At 35.7% G+C, this 23,152-nt stretch overlaps 1 protein-coding gene across 2 annotated transcripts in view; it reads left to right on the top strand.

The window, feature by feature from the left end:
* The window catches only part of LOC131432979 (dynein axonemal heavy chain 10), a 163,108-nt gene that overhangs the window by 30,236 nt on the left and 109,720 nt on the right, over positions 1 to 23,152 (top strand). For both annotated transcript variants that reach the window (XM_058599673.1, XM_058599681.1), the window contains exons 14-20: positions 3,791 to 3,904; positions 3,981 to 4,293; positions 4,428 to 4,718; positions 4,867 to 4,974; positions 5,453 to 5,541; positions 13,552 to 13,635; positions 20,364 to 20,477. In XM_058599673.1, the coding sequence (XP_058455656.1) occupies positions 3,791 to 3,904; positions 3,981 to 4,293; positions 4,428 to 4,718; positions 4,867 to 4,974; positions 5,453 to 5,541; positions 13,552 to 13,635; positions 20,364 to 20,477 (1,113 nt within the window). The remainder of the gene's footprint in view (positions 1 to 3,790; positions 3,905 to 3,980; positions 4,294 to 4,427; positions 4,719 to 4,866; positions 4,975 to 5,452; positions 5,542 to 13,551; positions 13,636 to 20,363; positions 20,478 to 23,152) is intronic.

Raw genomic sequence — 23,152 nt, forward strand, 5'->3', positions numbered from 1 at the left:
AGGCGATAAATTTTGGCCATTTTAAAAAAGGTGTTACTGGTTACCGGCATCCCAAGAAATTTCGCTAAAAATGGAAAAATATAAGTATAGACTGCAGCTATTCAAAGAAAAAACAGAATTTATTCTTTTTGGAAGCGTTTTTGAACAAAAGTCTTCATTGTCTGATTGTGACTTCGCCTTGGCTCTCTTGGTCGAATATTTGGATGGTGACGCCTTTGGTATTAATTTGGCCGGTCTTCAACGTTTTTTCTTAGCTGGAGCATCTGCTGTATGAGCAGCTAGATGTTTGTCTTGACAGCAGCCTGCATATTACTGACAATTTTTCACGATTTGTCGAAAAAAATGGGGTGGCGGTAACCGAACATTTTGGGGTAACCGAAATTGGTAGACATTTTAAAAATTACAAAAAAAAATCTTTGGTAGCATCCGGTATTAAATCACGAAATAGATCTATTTCACCTCATAAATATTCAATCCACTCACCTTTTCGATTGATGCTCTTCAATTCATGATACTCTAAAAAAAGTCAGAAAAAAACTTTTGTGTTGATATTCACGTAATTAAAAGTTATTTTGAACGCAGGAAGCAGTAAGTACAAGTGACTGTTTGCTTCGCAATTCGGTACAAAAAGAACGTGCTGCTATTACACACACACATGACATTTGTCGAATTGACGCTATCTGCTTTCTGTCAAAGGTTACGGTGTGGTGCCGGCAACCGAACACCTTCCCCTACCTAAATATTCATATTTGTATTTCTATTCTACTTCTTATCACTTATTCAAACTAGATTTACTTTAAATTTCCCGGATCATCTCGGATTCATCACAGTTTTGAACGCTAGCTTAGCTTACCACGTACACCAAAATCTGGAACTTTTTAAACCAACGTTCACGCTTAGTGAAAATAGATTGTAAGATCTACACGAGCAATCAGCAACTTATGAATAAAATATACCAATACTGTTCATAGTGCCCTCGCCTGCTTGTCTATTTTGATCTGATCCAGAAACGTTCACAGTCATCTAAAAACGTCAGTGAATCGCGCGTGAAATACTTTGATATTCTCATAGATCTTACGGTCTGAACTGCGGGTAGTTTTTGGATGGCGTAGTTCATTCACAATAGGCCTATGAATTGCATGTTGTATCACGACTATGGGCCGAGGACAAAAAGTTAATTAACGCAGTTCCTTGTACTGGCAGATATTAAAGCCTGATCTGCAGGTAGTTTTCAGATATCCCATAGTATCTACAATAAACCTCTTCATTGTAAGTGGAATCACGAGTATAGACCGTTATTGCCGTTGTACTGGTTGATCTTAAGGCCTGAACTCCAGGTGGTTTTTGGATGACTTAGCATGTTCACAATTAGTAAATGATTTGCATTTGCATTTGCATGATAGTTCACTTGGTTACACTGGTAGATCTTAAGGCCTATACTCCAAGTGATTTTTGGATGAACAAACACCATCTCATAACTCATCACCATGATGCAATTGATTGAATGTGGCACCACGAGTATGGACCACAAACAAGAAACTCACTAATGTCATCGATTTAGTTGGTAGACCTCAAGGCCCATATTCCAAGGAGGTTTTGGATGAATAAGAACTTCCACAGACATTGCCACAGTATGACAATTTGCTGAATATAGTACTATGGAAACATGCCGCACTCAAAAGTTATGCAAAAGTCACCAGTCATGCGTTCATATACAGATTTGTTTTTTTTTCCAGAGAATTATTGAATGCCCCCGATCTTAATTAGATTGTAGAAACTAAACAATTCCGTAATGCACATTTCATCAAATTCAGTTCACTGAAGCATGTTAGATTGTTTTGTAGACGTATGAATAAAAGTTTCCTTCATCATGTAAAAACTTTTTTATATAGAAACTCTTGTTATTTAAAAAAAACGCGTAAAAAAGTCGCGTAAAATGATGCTTTAGTGTAACAGCATTACTTGTTACAGCAGAGCATGTGTTAATTTTTTATGTTGTTCGAAATCAAATTTATCAATGAAATAAGTAGAACATTTTTCTGAGCTACTTAATGAATAAAGACGGTCCCAGAAAGTATGGACGCATGTGGCCTTCGTTAATGCCCAAAATTCTTCAATTGGTCGAAGTTGTGGGCAATTTCGGAACGAAAGTGACATTTTTGGTAGTATACAATTTCGTTGATTTCGAGTAGTGGCAAGAAGCAAGATCTGGCCAGAAGACAACAGGATCCTTGTGGCTTCGAATCATAAGTAGAAGTCATTTTTGTAAACATTCCTTGATGTATATTTCGCTGTTCATTGAAGCAGTGGTGATGAAGGGTTTCGAAATCTTACCGCAGTTACAAATTACTTGCCAGACCATAGCTTTCTTACCAAATTTTTCGACTTCCATTGATGTCTCGGACTGGTTTAACACTTGCCCTTCTCGCACCGTATAATATTGTGGTCCCGGCAAGGATTTGTAATCAAGTTTCACGTAGGTTTCGTCGTCCATGATTATGCAGTTCAAATTTCCAGCAAGAATCGTATTGTACAGCTTTCGAACCCTCGGCCTGCGGCCTACTACGTTTTGATTGTTTCTGCTTCTTATAGGTTCGAAGATTCAAACGTTCTTTAGCACGAAGAACATTTGACTTCGAAGTGTCCACTTTTTTGGCCACATCCCGAACTGAAACCTCCTTCTTTTGCTTTAGCAGGACCTTTTTTTCGACAGGTTTTCGGTTTATCCTCAAAGGTTATCCTCACCGAACTTCCTGATTGCATTTCGCACGGTTTTTTCACTTACTCCTTCCATTTTTGCTATCTTTCTCAGTGACAGTCCGCGTTCTTTGCACCATTTGTACGCCATTTTTCGATGTTGTTCTGCTGAAAGTCCACGCATTTCGAAACAAACTAATGAAAACGAATAAACAACTGCACAAGTGGTTAGAGAAGAGTGTACACAACAGGACGCAGCCATAAAAATTGACAGATTCTGAACCATTGCGCAATGGCAGCGGTTTTTGGTTGCGTACATACTTTCTGGGAGAGTCTTTATGTAAAATTCAATTACAAAATCAAACTAAATTCAAAATCGATTCATAAATATTTGGTAATTATCAAATCAAAACGATTTTTTTTTGTCCGAATCGTTTCCTAGTTTGTTTTTTAGAATTAGTAAAATTTTGATACCCTACAAAAAAATCCCAGAATTGCGGAAGCAAATAATGTCCTCATGGTAATAACCAAATCATATATATATAATAGGGCTGAAAAGTCACCACTTGTGGCTGAACACCCAATTTAAATCTTAATAATTTAATATTCACTTATATTCCAATAAATAGTTATTTAAATAAAAAAAAAAGGAAAATTTTATCGTAACCACCTGATTGCGTTGAGAAGCGATACAAAGCAAAACTTCCGCAATTATATCAATTACAATTATTGACGGCAAGAGCACAATCCGCAATTCCGGTAAATCCTCTTTACGAAATGACACTGCTAAAATATCCGGGAAAATCTTCTTCTTCTTCTTTTTGCCCCTCCCGGCCAAAACCGTGTGCGGTGCAACTGCTTTTGCAGCTTTGCTTCGAGCAGAGTCTCACCGAATGGCGGTAACTTTTTCCGGGTGCAGTATTTTGTATTATTAATTTTTCCGGATCCGTCCAAACTTTCATTTCCACTTCCGTAATCTGCTTACCTGCATTTTAAAGTCTGGCCTTAGTTCGTTTCCTGTTTAATTTTATTTTACTCATTTTTTTTTATTTGTTGTTGGTACTCTTTTTGTCGCTGTTTGACTACAAAACAGAAAAACAAGTCCAGCCCGCCGCTGCAACGGAACCAGCCCGGCTACGTGGGGGCGGTGTTTTGGGAGCGCTCGCTGCTTTCCTTTATCCGGCAGTCCATGACGGCTTTTCGAGAGGTTTGAGTTGACAATTTATTAGCAAACATTCCAGTGACTGAGTTGTTTCTCTGGTTATAATCATCCATCCACACAGTTTGAAAGTTCGCCCATCACCGGTGGGACAGTTGCTGGGACGGATGCTGGGGATGCCGGTGGCGGTGGTGGAGGTGACGGGATGGCTATCGTTCGTGTTGACACTGCAAAACGGCCCGGTGCCGGTGGGGATGGACCGGAAGGGGACAGCCTGCTGAAACGGTCAGCCTTCAGTCAGTACATCGCGCTGGTAAAGAACATCAGGGACTACGAGAAGGAAAACTTTCAGCAATTTACGGCTTACGGAACGCGAATCGTAAATACCGTCCTGAAACGCAACATTCTCAAGTTGGAGTTTTGCGAGCCGATCTACGGTAAGTTTACCAACCCTCCCCTCGGTGGGGCAGGAGTTTTGTTGTTCGGATGTAATTTTCACTCTTGCATAATTACTCCGAACTTTGAATGGAGTGCTATCTCATGTTCTGGGATTTTTTTTTTGTGTCCTTAGAACTCGAACAACTGAAGCGAACCGCTCGCGCAAAGCGAGAAACCCGGGAACAAGCGGCCCGGAAACCGTCGGCTTTGATGGCTATCTCGGAGAAGGGAAAATATTCGAACATCGCAACCGCCGTCCGGTGGATCGTCAATCGACCGGAATCGCAAAACCCGGAACTGACCCTGGCCCAGATGTTGGTGCGAGCATCGCGGAACACACCGTCACCGGGAACGGTGTCTGGTTCCGACACCGTCGGAACGGCGCAAACATCGGCCCGGGAATTCAAGATTAAACAAGCTCAACGTAAGTTGGATGAAGTTACAGAGCTCGTTATTTTTGAAACCTCTGAGCTGTTGGTGGTGCGGCCATTACCGTATCACTGACAACCCTTTGAACTATTAATGTTTGTTTGTTCGTATTTCATCCTTATTTCCTAACCAAACACACACAGTCATGGTGGCAGCAGTTACTCAGAAGAAGCTTCCAACCTGGCGAGAAGTGATCGGAGATTCGGTGCTAATCGAATACAAGCTGCAGTTTGCCGTGAATTTCTCCTACGGTAAGCTCCTGTTCGGAAAACCTACATTGGTAAAAGAGTGGGTTAAACAAAGCAGCAAACGATAATCAGAATCTCGGTTCGGTTCGGTTTCAAATGTTGACCAACTTCTTGCTGAATCCGAGTTCCAATGTGCGGCACACGAAGGTTGATTGAGCGGACCGCCGGACCGCCATGACGGTGCTGAAGACAAAAAAAAAATCGTGGGTAACAGCAGAAATCGACATCCTATTTGAAAAACACTGACTTGGCAACTTTCGCCCCCCTTTGGTTGTTCTTTGCAGTCTGCCAGGACCCAACCTCAACGACGACGACGACGGAGCCAACTGGAGCGCACATCCTTCGTTCGTTCGTTCATCCTTCAAGAGACTGATTATCATTTCCAATAACCCACTCGAAATGTGTTTTTTTTCCTCTTTCTCTAGCTCTTTGTTCTTACTCTCTTCTATTTCATGATGTTCTTTCCGACCAACGAAACCAGACATATTCGATGCCATCAGCGAAGGTCAGCAGTTCGAGTACATGGGATTCACTCTCAGTCCTGCCATTAGGACTGCCATTATGAGAAAGGTAAGCAATCCATTTTCGACAGCGTTTTGCACCTGCCGGTCGGTGGTAAATCCTGTCTGTCTGTCTGTCTGTCCTAGAAGTTTGATATCTCCGAACTATTTTGCGGTTTAAACTGGTTACACAAGAGGACCAGGAGCACCAGACGAGGTTTGAACGAAACCATTTTCGACAGAAATGCGCCTCATTTGCACTGAAACATTACTGAGCTAGTAGGATTAAATTATGTTTTCCGAAGGTTCTGTGTTCTGTCTCGTGATGGCATTCGAGTGCTTTCTCTGTTCGAGTGACTCGAGAGATAAAAGCACCGTCGGTTCGCGATTGCAGGAGCTTCAGTTTTTTTTTACAGTATGGAAATTAGATTGGATGCCGGGGACGGTTCCAGCAGAGAAGGGTTCCCTCGTGTGCAGCCAGAATTATAAAACATCTGAAACGCGATAACATAATGTAGCCAATATTAATATCGATAACTGGCGTTCCCTTTGTCCCGGTAGCTTTTGCTGATTCATAATTTTATGAGCTGCTATGGCGAAGAATGTAGATTTCCAGGCCCATTTCGCTATACAGAGACTGAGGGTTCTTGCCGAGAATAAGTACTTTGGAAGAAATGTGCTTGGTTTAGCCACTCAAAAGTTCTAACCTTGTTCGACAGTACTCAGATAACCCATAAGTACGGAGTAATGCCGCATTGATACTAGATGCAATCGTCATAATTTTGAACGATAATAACCCAGTCACTTGTTGATGGATTGATATAATTTAACAACCAATCGATTCGGGAACATTTAACTTAAACATGTATGGCATCGTCGTATCAGTATTTCAATAGCATACGTTTGAAAAATTGGTTTGAATCGACCTATGTTTTCACGTGCCAATCACAACATGCCGTCGTGATGTCATCCGTTCGATTTCGTTCGCACGTCCGACGGTTTCGATCGTTGCTTTACACTTCTAATTTCATTCAGTAGCAAATCTGCTTCGATCGTTATAAGGAGGCTTCGCGTCGAAAATAGCGCATCGTTCTAGGCAGTATAAACTTTCACACAAAATTGGATCTATAAATATATGCCATTTTACAATTTGAACTTTATTCGGCAGCCAGCCGCCAACGAAGCAAGTAGCTTGAAGGGTTGAGTGGAGGACGAGACTGAAAGATACATTTATTCGCTCAGCTGGATACTCGCTGTTGTGGAAAAAATAATGCTTCCATTGCAAAACTTGTAAACTTAGTTTGAAAATACTTCCTAGCGTATTTTCTCTGCGGATTTTCTCCGAACCGAAGAACTATTCGCGTGTGGTGCGAACGATTGTTCAACATCAACTGACTATTAAATTTTGAGTCGAATTATTCATTCTGTATCTAAATACGGCCACGTCATTTTCTGTCATTGCAGTTGGATTTGTGTATAATATTTGTCATATTCACTCAAACGAGAATAGCACATTAAATGATTTTCTAATCGACTTGAGTGGAAACACTGAAACATATCTTGCTAAAACATTCTAATTTTAAACTTTTAGTAAAAATTGCTTCTGTGTAATTTCTTTTTATACTTTCACTCAAAGAAAATACCCCAATAAAAAGTTTAAATATTTTTTAAATGAAGTAAGTTTATCTCGAAGTTATTCTTACTTTCGCTGAATTCCAATTATTACACTACTTGCTATTACTTCATATTCAGAGCAAAATAGACCCATTTAACTTTCCATCCGTCAAACTTCGAGATGGGCCGCAGTTTTAGATAAATTTACCACTCGATAAAAAATAACTGCCCGACTGTCAAATTTTAACTAAAAGTTCAAATAATTCGCAGGATGGTCCATACTCTTAGAATGTAGGAAGAAAATAAATTACAATCGTAAAAATGCTAGTAAAAAGTTTTCTAAATTGGTCTCGAAAGTATTCCCGGTTTTCGAATAACGACGGCAGATAATAGTCATACACTCAAAAAAAAATCACACTTATTTTTACACTTTGTCCGGTATTCCTAATCTTAGGTTCAAATGAATGATCTTATGCTCCTACCGAAAATTAAGCATATTTTTCGGATCATGTTAGTTAGTTGATGGCCATACGAACTAACTTCGATTGCCCTAAAAACTTCAAATATCTTCAGACAGGGTTGCAAAAGTCTGTATATCCGAAAAAAAGTTAGCAAGTATGTCTTTATTTCTCTATAAAGATTGATACACTAAACTGACTTGGCGAACAAGAAAAAAAAGGTCGCGGCAATTTCAAAAGTCTGTAAATTTTGACGAAAGTCTGCGAAAAGCTAGATTTTAAAAAGTCTGCACAATAAAAAATGTCTGCAGCACTTTATACGAAATCTGTAGATTTACAGACAAATCTGCAGATCTGGCATCTCTGCTAGCAGGCCAATTCGGCCAATTGATTTTTCGTACCTAATTTAAAGCGCTTGTATCTCGGTGATTTGTTTAACTTGATTCAAAAACATTACTTCAATACCCAAGTAGCAATTAGAACTTGTCAAAATTGACATGTTTCACAATTGCTACAGTACGGTTATTTTTGTTGGATATGTTACACAAGTGATTGATTGAAGTGTTTTTGTTACAAATGTGAAAATCATTCACATTACTGCTTGTGAAACCAACTCAAAAACCTGAAAGGATTATGTTTCAGATCGGTTTTGTTAACTGACTGTACAATATGTTCATTTAAACAGTTTCATTCCCAGTTTTCTCTCAACAAACATTACTGCTGTGAAACATGTCAAACAAGAAACTTGTTGCACATCATACAAGCAAAGTGCGCTTTTCCAATCACACAATCCTTGCGGGAAGAGTTAAGAGATCCAATACAAGAACAACGTTTGCTACTTGGGTATCGTATGCTTGAAAATGGATCGGTTTGTCGTTTCCTTACTGGAGTCGACATTTATGTTACAAGAGAAACGGTGGCTTGCAAATGGATTCAGTTCAAAGTGTAGATATTTTTTTCTTATTAAACGTGGTTTAACACAATGAACAATCTTTCAGCATAAGCCCTTAGCAAGTATTATTGAACTATACAATAATCATGAAACCTAATGAAATGTCATATGAAATACAATATTGGCATTAAAAATGGTAGTCATCTGGTCCGTGTCCAATGCGGCGCTGCCAAATATGCATTCGTTTGTGTAGGTGCTGGAGTTGAACGAAGCGTCGCACAAACAATAACAAGCAAAAGCGACACATAGAAACCAGGAATATTTTCAGCGATTGAGCGCAGTGGGCTTACCACTAGTTAGTTGGCTTATTAAACAGACTCTGTTGATTTGTAAAGGTTTTTTGAATGTTGCACACTTTGAATATCTCTTTATTCAATCTTTATTGTTATTAATTACTATTGCAACTATGAGTATTTATAATTCAGTAATATGGTAACAATGTATATGCCTGATTTTAGCAGCAAGCATAGATTCTTCTTCTACCAGTCACGTACCCAGAGGGACCATGGCCTCTCCCGAAATCAAAAATAGAAACAAGAACAAAATTTTGATGCGAAGCGAAAAGTGTCAAAACTAAATAGAATTTATCTTAAAACCAGGGCAAAATAAACGACAAAAATAATAAAATTGTATTGGATGACCGGAAAGAGCTTGCCATAGTTGGGCAAGATTCTACAGAAGAGAAATATATGCTATCGCTGGATTCCGCACATATTTATTTTTAACTAAAAATACGAACGCAAGCGCACTTCGAGTACATGTTTGGCTGGTTCCATTATTAAACGCCAGAGAACAAAATGATTACCCCACAATGAACTGAAGTCGTACTTCGAAGCGGTACGAGTGCCTGAAATGGGAAAGGCTCAATGGGTCGGAAAGATCATGATGGCGGTTTTCGGGGATTGTCATAGTATATTTTTGGAGTGTACCTCAATAGAAGTATTAGCGTGCATTAAAAAATCGATTAAAGACCGAAATCGCTATGAAAGGGACTTACATGAATCCCGTGAGCATCGTTACCATGGTTAAAATCTTTGGCTTACTCGAACTGTTATCTGTTCCCAAACCTAAAGTCATCCCTGAGAAATCGATGTGAGTTTCATTTTGAAATTTTTAACCGCTACTTTCGGAACCTGAAACGGAAACAAGTATAGCCAAAATAAGTTTGTATGACCTACAAATTTAGAAAATGTTTTCGGTTCTCCACGAATATTTCGACCCACTTCTCGAAATCTATCACATCATCACAAGTCTTGTGGATTGGTTAGCCCTAGAAATGAACGTTTAGAAGGTCTTAGACATGTGCGTTAAGTTAAACGTTAAGAAATGTAATACAATAACCTCCTCTGGGTCGCAGTCACAAATTTGATTTAAATACTAAATGATGACTTTCGTTGTCGTTGAATGACGTTTAGCGTCATTAATTATTTACTTAGTTAATACTTAGTTGGAATAAATTTAAATTAAGTGTTTTTGGTTTTTCGAAAACCGGTTTAGTTTTTGAATAATTGATCAAAAAACACGACGCACGCATTCCACTACATTTCACCTTGAAGTGTAGACTCAGAATTACTTTCACTTTCAGCTATTATGGTACTCTTAGCAATTTATCTCTCTAACTATTTGCAGAGAATAATAAGTAATACTATCATATTTTAATCTGCAATGAAGAAACTATCGAAAAATGCAGGAATAATTCGTAATACTTGGAAGAGAAAGTAAACAGCGAGAAACTGTCATTTGCACTCAGAATATAATCGAATGTTCATCGAGAAATAATACGTAATCATCAGAGCAACGCAATCATTCCAGCGCCGCTTCAATACCACTCTTTCGTAGAACGATTTATGTTTTGCCTCGAAATAGGCCTCAGTTTCAGCGATAACTTGATTCGTACGAAATTTCTCGGCGGCGAGCATTTTTTTCAGGTCTGCGAACAGTCAGTAGTTGCTGGGAGCCAAATCTGGCGAATATAATGGATGTGGGAGCAACGGTGCATTGCCTTAATGTAGCAACTTTTTATTCTTTGCCATATGCGGTCGTTTCTTTGTAATTGCAACATTCAAACGCTCCAATAACGCTATATAATATTTACTGTTAAGGTCTGAGGACAGAGGGTCGCGTGTTGAGTTTTAAATCGACCACGTGGCTCGCTCAATTCCCTTTGCGCATCGTATTTCTCTTGTACTCTCTCGTATATGAGCAAACTGTACCGAGTTGCCAGCATACATTTTATTATTTTAATGAGAAGTTTTATCGCATTAATCTATCGTATGGGTTGGACATTACATGATTCCAATGAACAATGAAAACATATTCAACTTTCACAAATATTGAATGTGTTTGGCAGCCTTGTCGAGCCAATTCTATTTCTCTCTCCTTTTTCAGAATGCTATCAGAAAACCAAAGTAAAAAAAAATGGCGAATGCATTGAAACTGACTTTGTTTCACAGAAAAATACAAGACTTTATTTTTATCGCGATAACATATATGTTTTTTTTATACTACTCGCATCTAAACTAAATTATCTAGACTTTGTCACTGTAGATTTATGATACAAGCCTTCAAAGTCGAGATATTCGATGAACAAGTAGAGGTATGTATTTCCGAGCGTTTCAATTTTCAGCAGTTCTTCAGTCAGAAAAAAATACAACACGACCGCAAAACTCAATGAATCATTCGGAAAATTTCACAGAATATTCTCAACTCAATTTCGAAGACATTGTCAGGCGGGTTTTTCTATATTCTGCACCATTTACAAGAAAATTTTATTTGAAACAGGAAAAGAGCAAAAAACCTACCACTTTACGGTACTGTCCCAGCATACCGAGGCCATAACCTTTCCAGTCGATTGTTGTGCTTTCGGGTGCTTTGGACAAGGTTCACCAGTTGCTCTCCACTCAGATGACGATCGTTTTGATTCCGGAGTGAAGTGATGAGTCCATGTTTCATCCATTGTCACATATCGACGCAAAAATTCCGGTTTGTTGCATTTACACATGGCCAAATACTGCTGTTGCATTTTTAATGTTTAATTGACACATTTTAAAACGAAAAATTGATACTATCTACTGTCCTTTTTTGATACATTTCATGGCTGCTCGAATTTCCAGGTGACCACAGGTTTAGCATTACACTAGCCCCCATTTTATATTGGGTAGGCTTTCTGTATGCTTTAAATAAGAAACATAACATTCATGTTTTGGGTATTAGACGCGTCTTACAAGACGTAAGTTTCATATTGAAAAAGCGGCATCTCTCCCATAGTTTTTGAGCAGCGGCTCTACCGATTTATAGGTATAGCCGTCATTTAGTTCCAAATGACGATTTTTTTTTTGTTTCGATTATAGAGGTTTTAACCTTAAGGTCATTCGCCTCTTCGGGCCAGAAAAATTTTCTGACCCTATGTGCGGGGATGGGAATTGAACCCAAGTAGGCTGCGTGAACGGGCATCGACTTACCCATCACACTATACCCGTCCCTAAATGACTGGATGGATGGAAAAATACTTGTGATTGAAAAAATATCTTCGTCATCGTTCTATCTGTCACGAGAATAAGTTATTCCATTATTTTGAGGTGGATTTCGAATGAAATACCATTTTTTACGTGAAGCGAAATAAATACTTCGATCACTGCAACGGAACTAACAATATACTATCGATAATAAAAGTTTACAGATTAAATATATTTCGCTTCTTTTACTTACCCTTTTGGTGTCGCCCTGCGAGGTATATTCACACCGACGCTCACAACTGTAGAGCACTTCTATAATTACTATAACTTGAAAATGCGGCGACTCTTCCAGAACGGCTTTAGAATCCTAGGTAGTATTTCACAATTATTTGCCTATTTTTCAAATTTAAATTTGTTGATAAGAGAGTTTCAAAATTGCATTTTTAATATCATTATGATCGGTCGTATCTTGTACAAAATTCAGCTAAATTTTTTTTTAGCGATCTGACCAGTTCAGTAATTGATTGAACTTATTCGGAACTGCAACTGATTACTGATGACTAATCCATCAGTTATCGAATTATACGGTAATTGATTGAAGCTAAATCCAGAGTAATAATCGATTGAATCGATCAAAGGAGAACTAATCGAGCTTTTCCTTTCGTGTCTATGAGTTCCTCTCTCACACCCGGTTTCTTTTCATGACGTCACTAATACTACTAATACCAATTGGCCATTGGTTCCATACGGCGTCCAAACTAGCAGCTAGCAAAGCATAAACCGACCTCTTGGGAAGTGATCTGTCGTTTTTATTACTCCTTCGACGGACGTCTGTTTCATCCTGTGTGACAGCAGTTTAGTTGGTGAATGTCGTCTTACTCCAACCCAATGACAGTTTGTTATCTAGCCAGTGGCAGGTTGAAACCGACCACGACGGATACTGCTGACAATTAGGTTCTTTCGTTCACCGGTCGGAGTAAAAATATTACCAGGAATGCCAAGAACAGAAGAAGGGAGAGCAACAAAAAAAAAAAAAGAAAAACTGTCGAGTCAGCTTGTGCTTGTTCTCCCTGTCAACTAACACGGACAAATATTGGAAAATGTATGCTAATTTATGGTATCCTTTCGAAGTGTGTCAGCATGCAAATCAATTTAAATTTCTGGTCTCGTAGAAACCACAATTTCAAAGGATTCATGCTAGTCTTGGTTGATAAAATTTTCGTTCCATTGCTGTGTTCCAGTGAAATCGCTCACGACGTATAAAATTCAATGAAAACAAGTCCTTTCTAGTCCTTCACTTCGTTCCACATAAAAGCAATTTCGTTAAAACCCCAGTCCCTGCCATCTATAGTATAGAATTACTGTCGAGGTTAATTGAAAGACTCAATCGTGACTGTTTGTAAAAGAAAATAGAAAACACCGAACCTTCTCCGAATCAACAAAACGACGAACCCTTTGATCGGAAGCCCTCAGCATCCCCCGCAACCAATTCAATCCAATCCACCGAAGGAAAACCACCAAACAATATCCACTTTTCGTTCCGATATAACTAGCAGCGACATCATATATCATCCTTTTTCTTCCGCTCTGTCTACTTCCAGAAGCAACTATTTACGGATGTGGAGCACGTTACCAAAATGGTGAACGATTACAACGATATGGTCCTCCGGCTGGCAACCCCAGAGGTGAGTAGTTCCGAAGTAGTTGGCCGGCATGGCCAAGAATTTAATTAAACTGTTCGTTTTTCTAACATTTGCACATGCTGTTTGCTTTCCTTGCGAGTGAGCGAGTCCTTCGGAGATATTCGCCAACCGGTCCCGACAGTCCCGGAAAAGTGTGCTGGCCACTGCTAGTCAAACACCGATTTCTTTTTTACACTCCTTCGCAGACACACACACTCTCACTCACTCGCATACGCCACAGCTGCCGAGCAGATAGAACCAGAAAAAAAATCCGAGCCCTCCAACAGTTTTCCTCACGTTAGATTTGTCAGTTATGTAGTTTCCTTTGATATTTATTCGCACGCAAACACGCCACGGCACATTGTAGAACCGGAATCCATTGTGATGACGCAGCATGAATATTCGCCTAATTCCGTGTGGGATGCGATCAAGGTGGTCGGATTATTTTTTCAGCTTTCCCTTTGAGGTTAGATTTGAACAAAGACTCGTTAATTCTGTTGAGATCGGTGCTGGATAATTCAAGTGTCGATTGCCTTTCAAGAGTTGAGGAAAACATTCAAATTTACGAGTTTTTAGTTCTAAAACCGACTGTTTAGTTTTAACATCAGGCCAATAATTTTCAGAGTAACGCAGACATTCGGTTTTTCAAATTATTTGTCTTTCGAGTTAGGAAAACTTCTGTTTGGAAAACGAATGTGAAAGAATATGAAGATTACAGGTGACGCAAATTCACATACGACACAATTTATAAAAAACGTAAACTGTTTTATGACTGAATTTTATGATAATGACTTAAATCTATGTCAAACAAATGCCAGAAAAAATACTCAAAGTGACACTTATACAATCAATTTACTAAATGATGAAAACGTAATCAAAATGACTCAAAAGACAAAAATTGTTTGAAATATTAAAAATTTGCAACATTTGCAAAATTTACAGAATTACAAACTTTTTTTTTTAAATTTTACAAATTTTTAAAATTTTTTTTTACAGAAATGATGAAATTGAGACAAAAATGAGTTAATAATGAGATAAAAATGACAAAGTCAAGAATGAGACAAACAGACAAAAAATAATCAAAAAATGAGACGAAAAAAGGAGACAAAATATGAGACAAAGATGGGACAAACATGAGACAAAACTGTAACAAAAATGAAACGAAAGTGCGACAAAAATAGGACGAAATTATGAAAAAAATTTGACAAAAATATAACAAAAATATGACAAAAATATGACAAAAATATGGCAAAAATATAACAAAAATATGGTTAAAAATTTACAAAAATATGACAAAAATATGACTAGAATATGACTAAAATATGACTAAAATATGACTAAAATTTGACTAAAATATGACTAAAATATGGCTAAAAAATGACTAAAATATTACAAAAAAATACTAAAACATGACAAAAATATAACAAAAATATGACAAAAATATGACCAAAATATGACTAAAGTATGACAAAAATATAACAAAAATTTAGACTAAAATATAACTAAAACATGACTAAAAGATTACTAAAATATGACTAAAGTATGACTAAAATATGACTAAAATATCATTAAAATATGACTAAAATATGACTAAAATATGACTAAAATATGACTAAAATATGACTAAAATATGACTAAAATATGACTAAAATATGACAAAAATATGACAAAAATATGACAAAAATATGACAAAAATATGTCTAAAATATGACAAAGATTTGACTAAAATATGACTAAAATATGACAAAAATATGACTAAAACATGACTAAAATATGACTAAAATATGACTAAAACATGACTAAAATATGACTAAAATATGACTAAAATATGACTAAAATATGACTAAAATATGACTAAAATATGACTAAAATATGACTAAAATATGACTAAAATATGACTAAAATATGACTAAAATAGGACTAAAATATGAATAAAATAGGACTAAAATATGAATAAAATATGACTAAAACATGACTTAAACATGACTAAAATATGACTAAAATATGACTAAAATATGACTAAAATATGACTAAAATATGACTAAAATATGACTAAAATATGACTAAAATATGACTAAAATATGACTAAAATATGACTAAAATATGACTAAAATATGACTAAAATATGACTAAAATATGACTAAAATATGACTAAAATATGACTAAAATATGACAAAAATATGACTAAAATATGACAAAAATATGACTAAAATATGACTAAAATATGACTAAACTATGACTAAAATATGACTAAACTATGACTAAAATATGACAAAAATATGACTAAAATATGACTAAAATATGACTAAAATATGACTAAAATATGACTAAAATATGACTAAAATATGACTAAAATATGACTAAAATATGACTAAAATATGACTAAAATATGACTAAAATATGACTAAAATATGACTAAAATATGACTAAAATATGACTAAAATATGACTAAAATGTGACTAAAATGTCACTAAAATATGACTAAAATATGACTAAAATATGACTAGAATATGACTAAAATATGACTAAAATATGACTAAAATGTGACTAAAATGTCACTAAAATATGACTAAAATATGACTAAAATATGACTAGAATATGACTAAAATATGGGTGAAATATGACTAAAATATGACTAAAATATAACTAAAATATGACTAAAATATGTCAAAAATTTGACAAATATATGACAAATACACTGAAGTCTTTTTTTATGCGAATTTACGTACCGCATAAAAAAAAACCGCATAAAAAAAACCGCATAACTCTGAAAATTCGCATAAAAAAACCGCATAACTCTGAAAATTCGCATAAAAAAAACCGCATAACTCTGAAACTTCGCATAAAAAAAGACCGCAGAAGGGCAAACCGCATAACTCTGAAAATTCGCATAAAAAAATCCGCATAACTCTGAAACTTCGCATAAAAAAAACCGCATAACTCTGAAAATTCGCATAAAAAAGTCGCGTAAAAAACCGCATAAAAAAAGGCCGCATAAAAAAAGACCTCAGTGTATATGAAAAAAATATGACAAAAATATGATAAAAATATGATAAAAATATGATAAAAATATGATAAAAATATGATAAAAATATGATAAAAATATGATAAAAATATGATAAAAATATGATAAAAATATGATAAAAATATGATAAAAATATTATAAAAATATGATAAAAATATGATAAAAATATGATAAAAATATGATAAAAATATGATAAAAATATGATAAAAATTTGATAAAAATATGATAAAACTTGATAAAAATATGATAAAAATACGATAAAAATATGATAAAAATATGATAAAAATATGATAAAAATATGATAAAAATATGATAACAATATGATAAAAATTTGATAAAAATATGATAAAAATATGATAAAAATATGATAAAAATATGACAAAAATATGAAAAAAAATATGAAAAAAATCTGAAAAAAATATGACAAAAATATGACCAAAATATGACCAAATTTGACCAAAATATGACCAAAATATGTCAAAAATATGATAAAAATATTATAAAAATATGACAAAAATATGATAAAAATATGACAAAAATATGATAAAAATATGATAAAAATATGATAAAAATATGATAAAAATATGATAAAAATATGATAAAAATATGATAAAAATATGATAAAAATATGATAAAAATATGATAAAAATATGATAAAAATATGATAAAAATATGATAAAAATATGATGAAAATATGATAAAAATATGATAAAAATATGATAAAAATATGATAAAAATATGATAAAAATATGATAAAAATTTGATAAAAATATGATAAAAATATGATAAAAATATGATAAAAATATGACAAAAATATGAAAAAAATATGAAAAAAATTTGAAAAAAATATGACAAAAATATGACCAAAATTTGACCAAAATATGTCAAAAATATGACAAAATTGTGACAAAAATATTACAAAAATATGACCAAAATAATGAATATGTAAAACTATCAAAATGACAAAAATTTCAAAAATAGCGATAGACATGAATAACTCAAAAGAACTATAGAAAATGACAAAAAACGACAGAAAATGACAAAAATGTGAAATGTCGAATGTGACAAAAAATGTTAAAAATTACAAAAAACTTCGGATAGTAATAGAAAATGACAAAAAACATATATGACAGAAAATGACAAACTACAACTTGAACAAAAAGGAACGAAAATACTACAAAATATTACAAAAGTAGTTTAAGATTACTCTATTACCAAACTGAAAAAAATGACAAAAATGAATTTACATTAAAAATGTGACAAAAATATTCAAGTTGACAGAAAATAATGTAAAAATAGAACAAAAAATGACACAAAAAAAAGCATAGAGGGGATTCAAATGACAGCTAAGGTCCAGATATGATAAAATAATAACTAATAAATAACTGTACAAAAATAACATAAAAATGACTCAAAATTGATTTAAGTTGTTAAAAATTCACAAAAATGACTCAGAAGTCACTCAGAAATCATAAAAAATCTTTTTAAAAATCAAAAATTTCTTTAGATTGCCATAACAGGATCGAACCTAACACTGTAAGTACCAAATTATAAAAATGACAAAGGCAGGATCAAAATTGCAAAAGATGTAAAAACACACAAAAATGACTTAAAAATAAAACAAAAATAAAAAAATGACAATAAATTGACACAAATAGCAAAAAAATAAAACAATTAACAGATGACACAAGAATGTTAAAATGAAAATTACACAAAAATTTCCAAAATTACCTGGAAGACAAAAAATAGAATGCACTTTATGGCAAAACAGTCATGGTAGATGAGAAAAGACTAAAGAAACGGAAGAGAGAAAAATGACTGAATAGTTCAAATATGTATACGAAAATAAACTACTAGTATTATTCATTTAACAGATAAAAGTTATAAAAAATATAAAATTTTGTCAGAATGCAATGCTACAATTGGTAATCTGGAAAATTTATAATGTATATTTACGTTTGCATGTTTCTCAGAATTCTGTTATCACCAGAACCTAGTTGAACATTGTTCCAAATGCGTAAATTACATTCAATTATGCTTCAAAAGGTTTGCGATAATTTAAAAAAAACAGGTTAAGCAAGCAATTTGTCTCTGCAGCATGAGTTAGCGCTTATTCATTACGTCAGAATTTGGAAATTGCTTCAAAACGAAAAGTTCACTATTGTTAGTGACTCAAGTGATATGACAGACATAACATTGGTTGTTTTTCACCAGTGAAAAACCTGCAAGCCGAAATTCATAATCAATATAATATTCCACAATTAAATTCCATCGCCGGCGGGACAAACTCACTCGCGCACACACACACATCCACTCGTACTTTGCCACAGTCTATTTTCCAGCAGTGACGCTTTTCACATTAATTTATCTCGAGAGGTAGATTTCCATAATGAACCCGCCTGCAGAATTTTCTCTTTTCCATAAATAATTAACCCCACACTAAAAAGACGCAAGCTGTGACCGGACTAACAGACTCGTGGTGCTGAAAAGATTCGTCTTCAAACTCATTTACTGGTTTTATGTTTAGTAATGAGTTCGAGTTCTGCTGTCAGAAGCGTAAGAATAGTCCGAATTTGGGGCAGAGATTCATTTCGAACGGGTTTCTTGTTTGGTTTTTTTTTCTTTCTCCTCGCAGTATTTCGCTTCGATAATGCAAATGTAACGGATTTCCATTCACTTAGTAGAATCAATTTTCCTGCGGCATTCGTTGCAGCCAACTTATCCGTCAGCCGTCGGCGCAAGTGTAATCGATCCCGGGTTGGCCGCCCCAAACGGTTGCAGGTCGTACCCATCGCAGGATAATTCAACCCACAGTCAGTCAGCCGCTGGTATTAATTTATCTTCGCAATCATAAATATTCATAGAAAATGATAAGTAACGAAGCAAATGATGACTGTCGTCGAGGTCCTTCTTACTGGAACTGGATAGAAGAAGAAGAAAAAAAAAAGAGTGTGCGACAATGGAGTCATCGTTCTGGCCTGTGTCTCGTGAAAATAAAAAAAAATCCTCCGGACCGAGATTATCATATTCCTTCGTATCCCGGTATCTTCGGTTGACGGCTTCAACCCGTGGGGAGGAGGATGGGACAAAGGGTGAGTTGAGCGGATCACACAACGAATCCGGAGCTCCTCATGCCATTGTGGTGGATCAGATTGAAAATGATACTGTGATTTGTGATGAACACGGCTAGGGTGGTGGTTTCCATTTCGTTTCGTAATGACTGGTGGACGGCATCGGAATTGCAGATACAGAAACCACCCTAAAACCTATCGACCCCAGGACTGCATCTTAAGTAGCACTAGAAAATGCCTGGCCTATTTCGTTTTCTAATTCATTGAAATGGAAATTTCTTCATTTCTTGGTTTCGAATGTAATTTAGTGATGATTGGTGATTTCCCACGACTGTTTCCGGTTGTGATCGGTTGAAGCCTTTGTAAAACCACATGCGTAAATTGCTTGCCAAATCGTGCATTTTTTCCCACCGGTAGTATATTTCGAAAGCTCCTAAATTGTAACTCTTCACTTTTTCTCATGTTTGATCATTTTTGCATTAGAATCCATCGCTTACAAAAATTTTGAAATCATAACAGAAAAATCCATCAGCATACCTGCATAATCGCATAATCTTGTCCCTATCGTTAGATCCACCGCGCCGCTAACCATATCTTTTTTCTCGTTCCGGTAAATCCCACCATCGGTTTGGCAGATCCATTTCCTGCGCGGCCACTTGTACGAAGTCGAAACAATCATTCAAGCCGGATTAGGCAGATTCACCTGGCAGTCGTTCAACATCCAGGCGTACTGCGAACGATGCCAACAGGTAAGTGTGCTGCATCTCTCTCTCTCTTTTTTACGGGGCCGTTTCACGTAATCCTGCGGGGACAATGTAGAACCATAAACGAAAAATGGACTATGAATTATGTTTCGGTTTAGGTTTTTTTGAGTGTGTGTGTTTTTTTTTTGTGTTTGGAAGGTTAATAAATTGTAGAGATTATGGCAAGCACTATGGAACGTTGCACGTTGTGAATTGTTTATGAATGGTACAGTACAAAACATGGACATGACTTATTATGAAGAAGAAAAAATATCACACTCAGTCTAGTCGAAGGTAGAACGAGAACGGAAGAGGTAAGAGAGTTCTGGAGTTCCCAAACAAGTCAAAATTCTTACTTCTTGCCTGGCAAAAGAAAACAGACACCGAAAATAGTTTAAGATTTGGGAGCAAGCTATTTGGACCACAAATTCGATAGAGCATACACTGGGGTCTTTTTTACACGGTTTTTTTTCATGTGGATTCTTTTTACACGGTTTTTTTCGCGGATTTACGGAGTTATGCAGTTTTTTTAAGCGGATTACCCAAGTTACGCTGTTTTCTTGTTTTGTCTAATAAATGTATGAAACTTCGAGATCTGATGTTATCCAGAATTTTTTGTTTTAGTCTACTCTTTGATACTTACAAAATTTTTGATTCAAAATAAATAAAATTTTCAAATTACACCTGATCTCGACGTTTCATGCATTTCTAAGACATTCGGAATAAACAAATTTTTCGATTTGAAAGTCTTCAAATTCCAAAAGTCGATTTTCGTAAAAAAAATGTTCTTCATGTAACGCCAATTCAAAGTGATTTCGGTCTTCAATCGATGATTTGAGGTAGTCCTCCAAAATTTACATGCCGATCTCTAAGAAACTGCATCGTGATCTTTCCGTCCCATTGAGACACCCTTCGAGGCACTCGTGCTGTCTATTGTCGGGTAATCATTCTGTTCTCTGGCGTATAATAATGTATTCAGCCAAACACGTACTCGAAATGCGCTTGCGTTCGTTTTTCTAGTCCTAAATAAGTATGAGCAGGATCCAGCCGCAGAATATCTTTCTCATCCGCAGAATCTTGCTTAACTAAGGCATGCTCACGAACTTTCTCTTTCCGGTCGTGCAGTACAATTTTATGTACACTGAAGTTTTTTTTTACGACTTTGCGAGTTTACGTACCGCATAAAAAAAACCGCAAAACTCTGAAAATTCGCATAGAAAAACCGCATAACTCTGAAGCTTCGCATGAAAAAAGTCGCATAAAAAAACGCATAAAAAAGACCGCACAAAAAAAGACCTTAGCACTGAAGTCTTTTTTTATGCGAATTTACGTACCGCATGAAAAAAACCGCATCGCTCCGAAAATTCGCATAACTCTTAAAATTTGCATTAAAAAAAAACCGCATAATTCTGAAACTTCGCATAAAAAAGTCGCTTTAAAACCGCATAAAAAAGACCTTAGTGTATTATTATTATTGTCATTTGTTTTACGCCGGTTTTATTCTCCATCCTATGCGGTTTTGACTGTGTTCAGCTTTGTAGGACCTACCACTGCGGGCTTTATCGGCAGTGGAGTTTTGATCATCACGCTACTCTCAAAACCTCTATCACACGGTGTAGTCTACAGGATTAAAAGCTTCATAATATTTCTCAAACTGATTTCGGGGGAGATCAGGTAACGCTTCGTTACACCAAAAACTTATACAAAGTAACACATGTCTTCGAAACGAAACAAACTCACAAATAGTAATGCTTCGTAACGCATGTAACTTAGAAAACGCTTGTAGCTTACAAACGAGTAACGCATGTAACGCTTCATAACGTCTATAAGGCACAAAAAAGTAACGCATGTAAAGCTTCGTAACGTCTTAACTTATAAAAAGCAGCACATGTAACGCTTGTAACTTACAAACGAGTAACGCTTCGTAACACCTATAACTTACAGAAAAAGTAACACATGTAATGCTTTGTAAGGCCTATAACTTACATAAAAGTAACGCTTCGTAACGCCTATAACTTATTATAAAGTAACGCATGTAACGCTTCGTAACATCTATAACTTACTAAGAAGTAACACTTTTAACACTTCGTAACACCTATAATTTACTAAACAGTAACGCATGCAACGCTTTCTGACCCCTGTTTTACTAAAAAGTAACACATGTAACGCTTCGTAACGCCTATAACTTACAAAAAAGTAACACATGTAACGCTTCGTAACGCCTATAACTTACAAAAAAGTAACACATGTAACGTTTCGTAGCGCCTATTACTTACAAAAAAATAACACATGTAATGCTTCGTAACACGCATAACTTGCAAAAAGGTGTACAACTTTGCTTCCGCCGTTTTTTTTCCAAGATTAAAAGCTTTATTGCGAAAAAGTGCTCTCAGATGTATTATTCAAAGTGTTGTCCGTAGCTAGCGACAACTTTCTCCCATCTTTCCGACAATTTTCGAACCCCGGCTCGAAAAAAGGAGTCCTCTTTAGACGCTATCCATGAAGCAATCCAACTCTTCGAAGAATTGAAAATGTTGATCTGCCAGGCCGTTTGCCATCGAACGGAATAGGTGGAAGTCAGTAGGGGCGACATCTGGGGAATACGGCGGGTGGGGCAAGACTTCCCATTTCAGCGTTTCCAGGTACTTTTTGACCACTTTTGCGACGTGAGGCCGCGCATT

Source organism: Malaya genurostris, chromosome 1, assembly GCF_030247185.1.
Source record: "Malaya genurostris strain Urasoe2022 chromosome 1, Malgen_1.1, whole genome shotgun sequence".
NCBI lineage: Eukaryota > Metazoa > Arthropoda > Insecta > Diptera > Culicidae > Malaya > Malaya genurostris.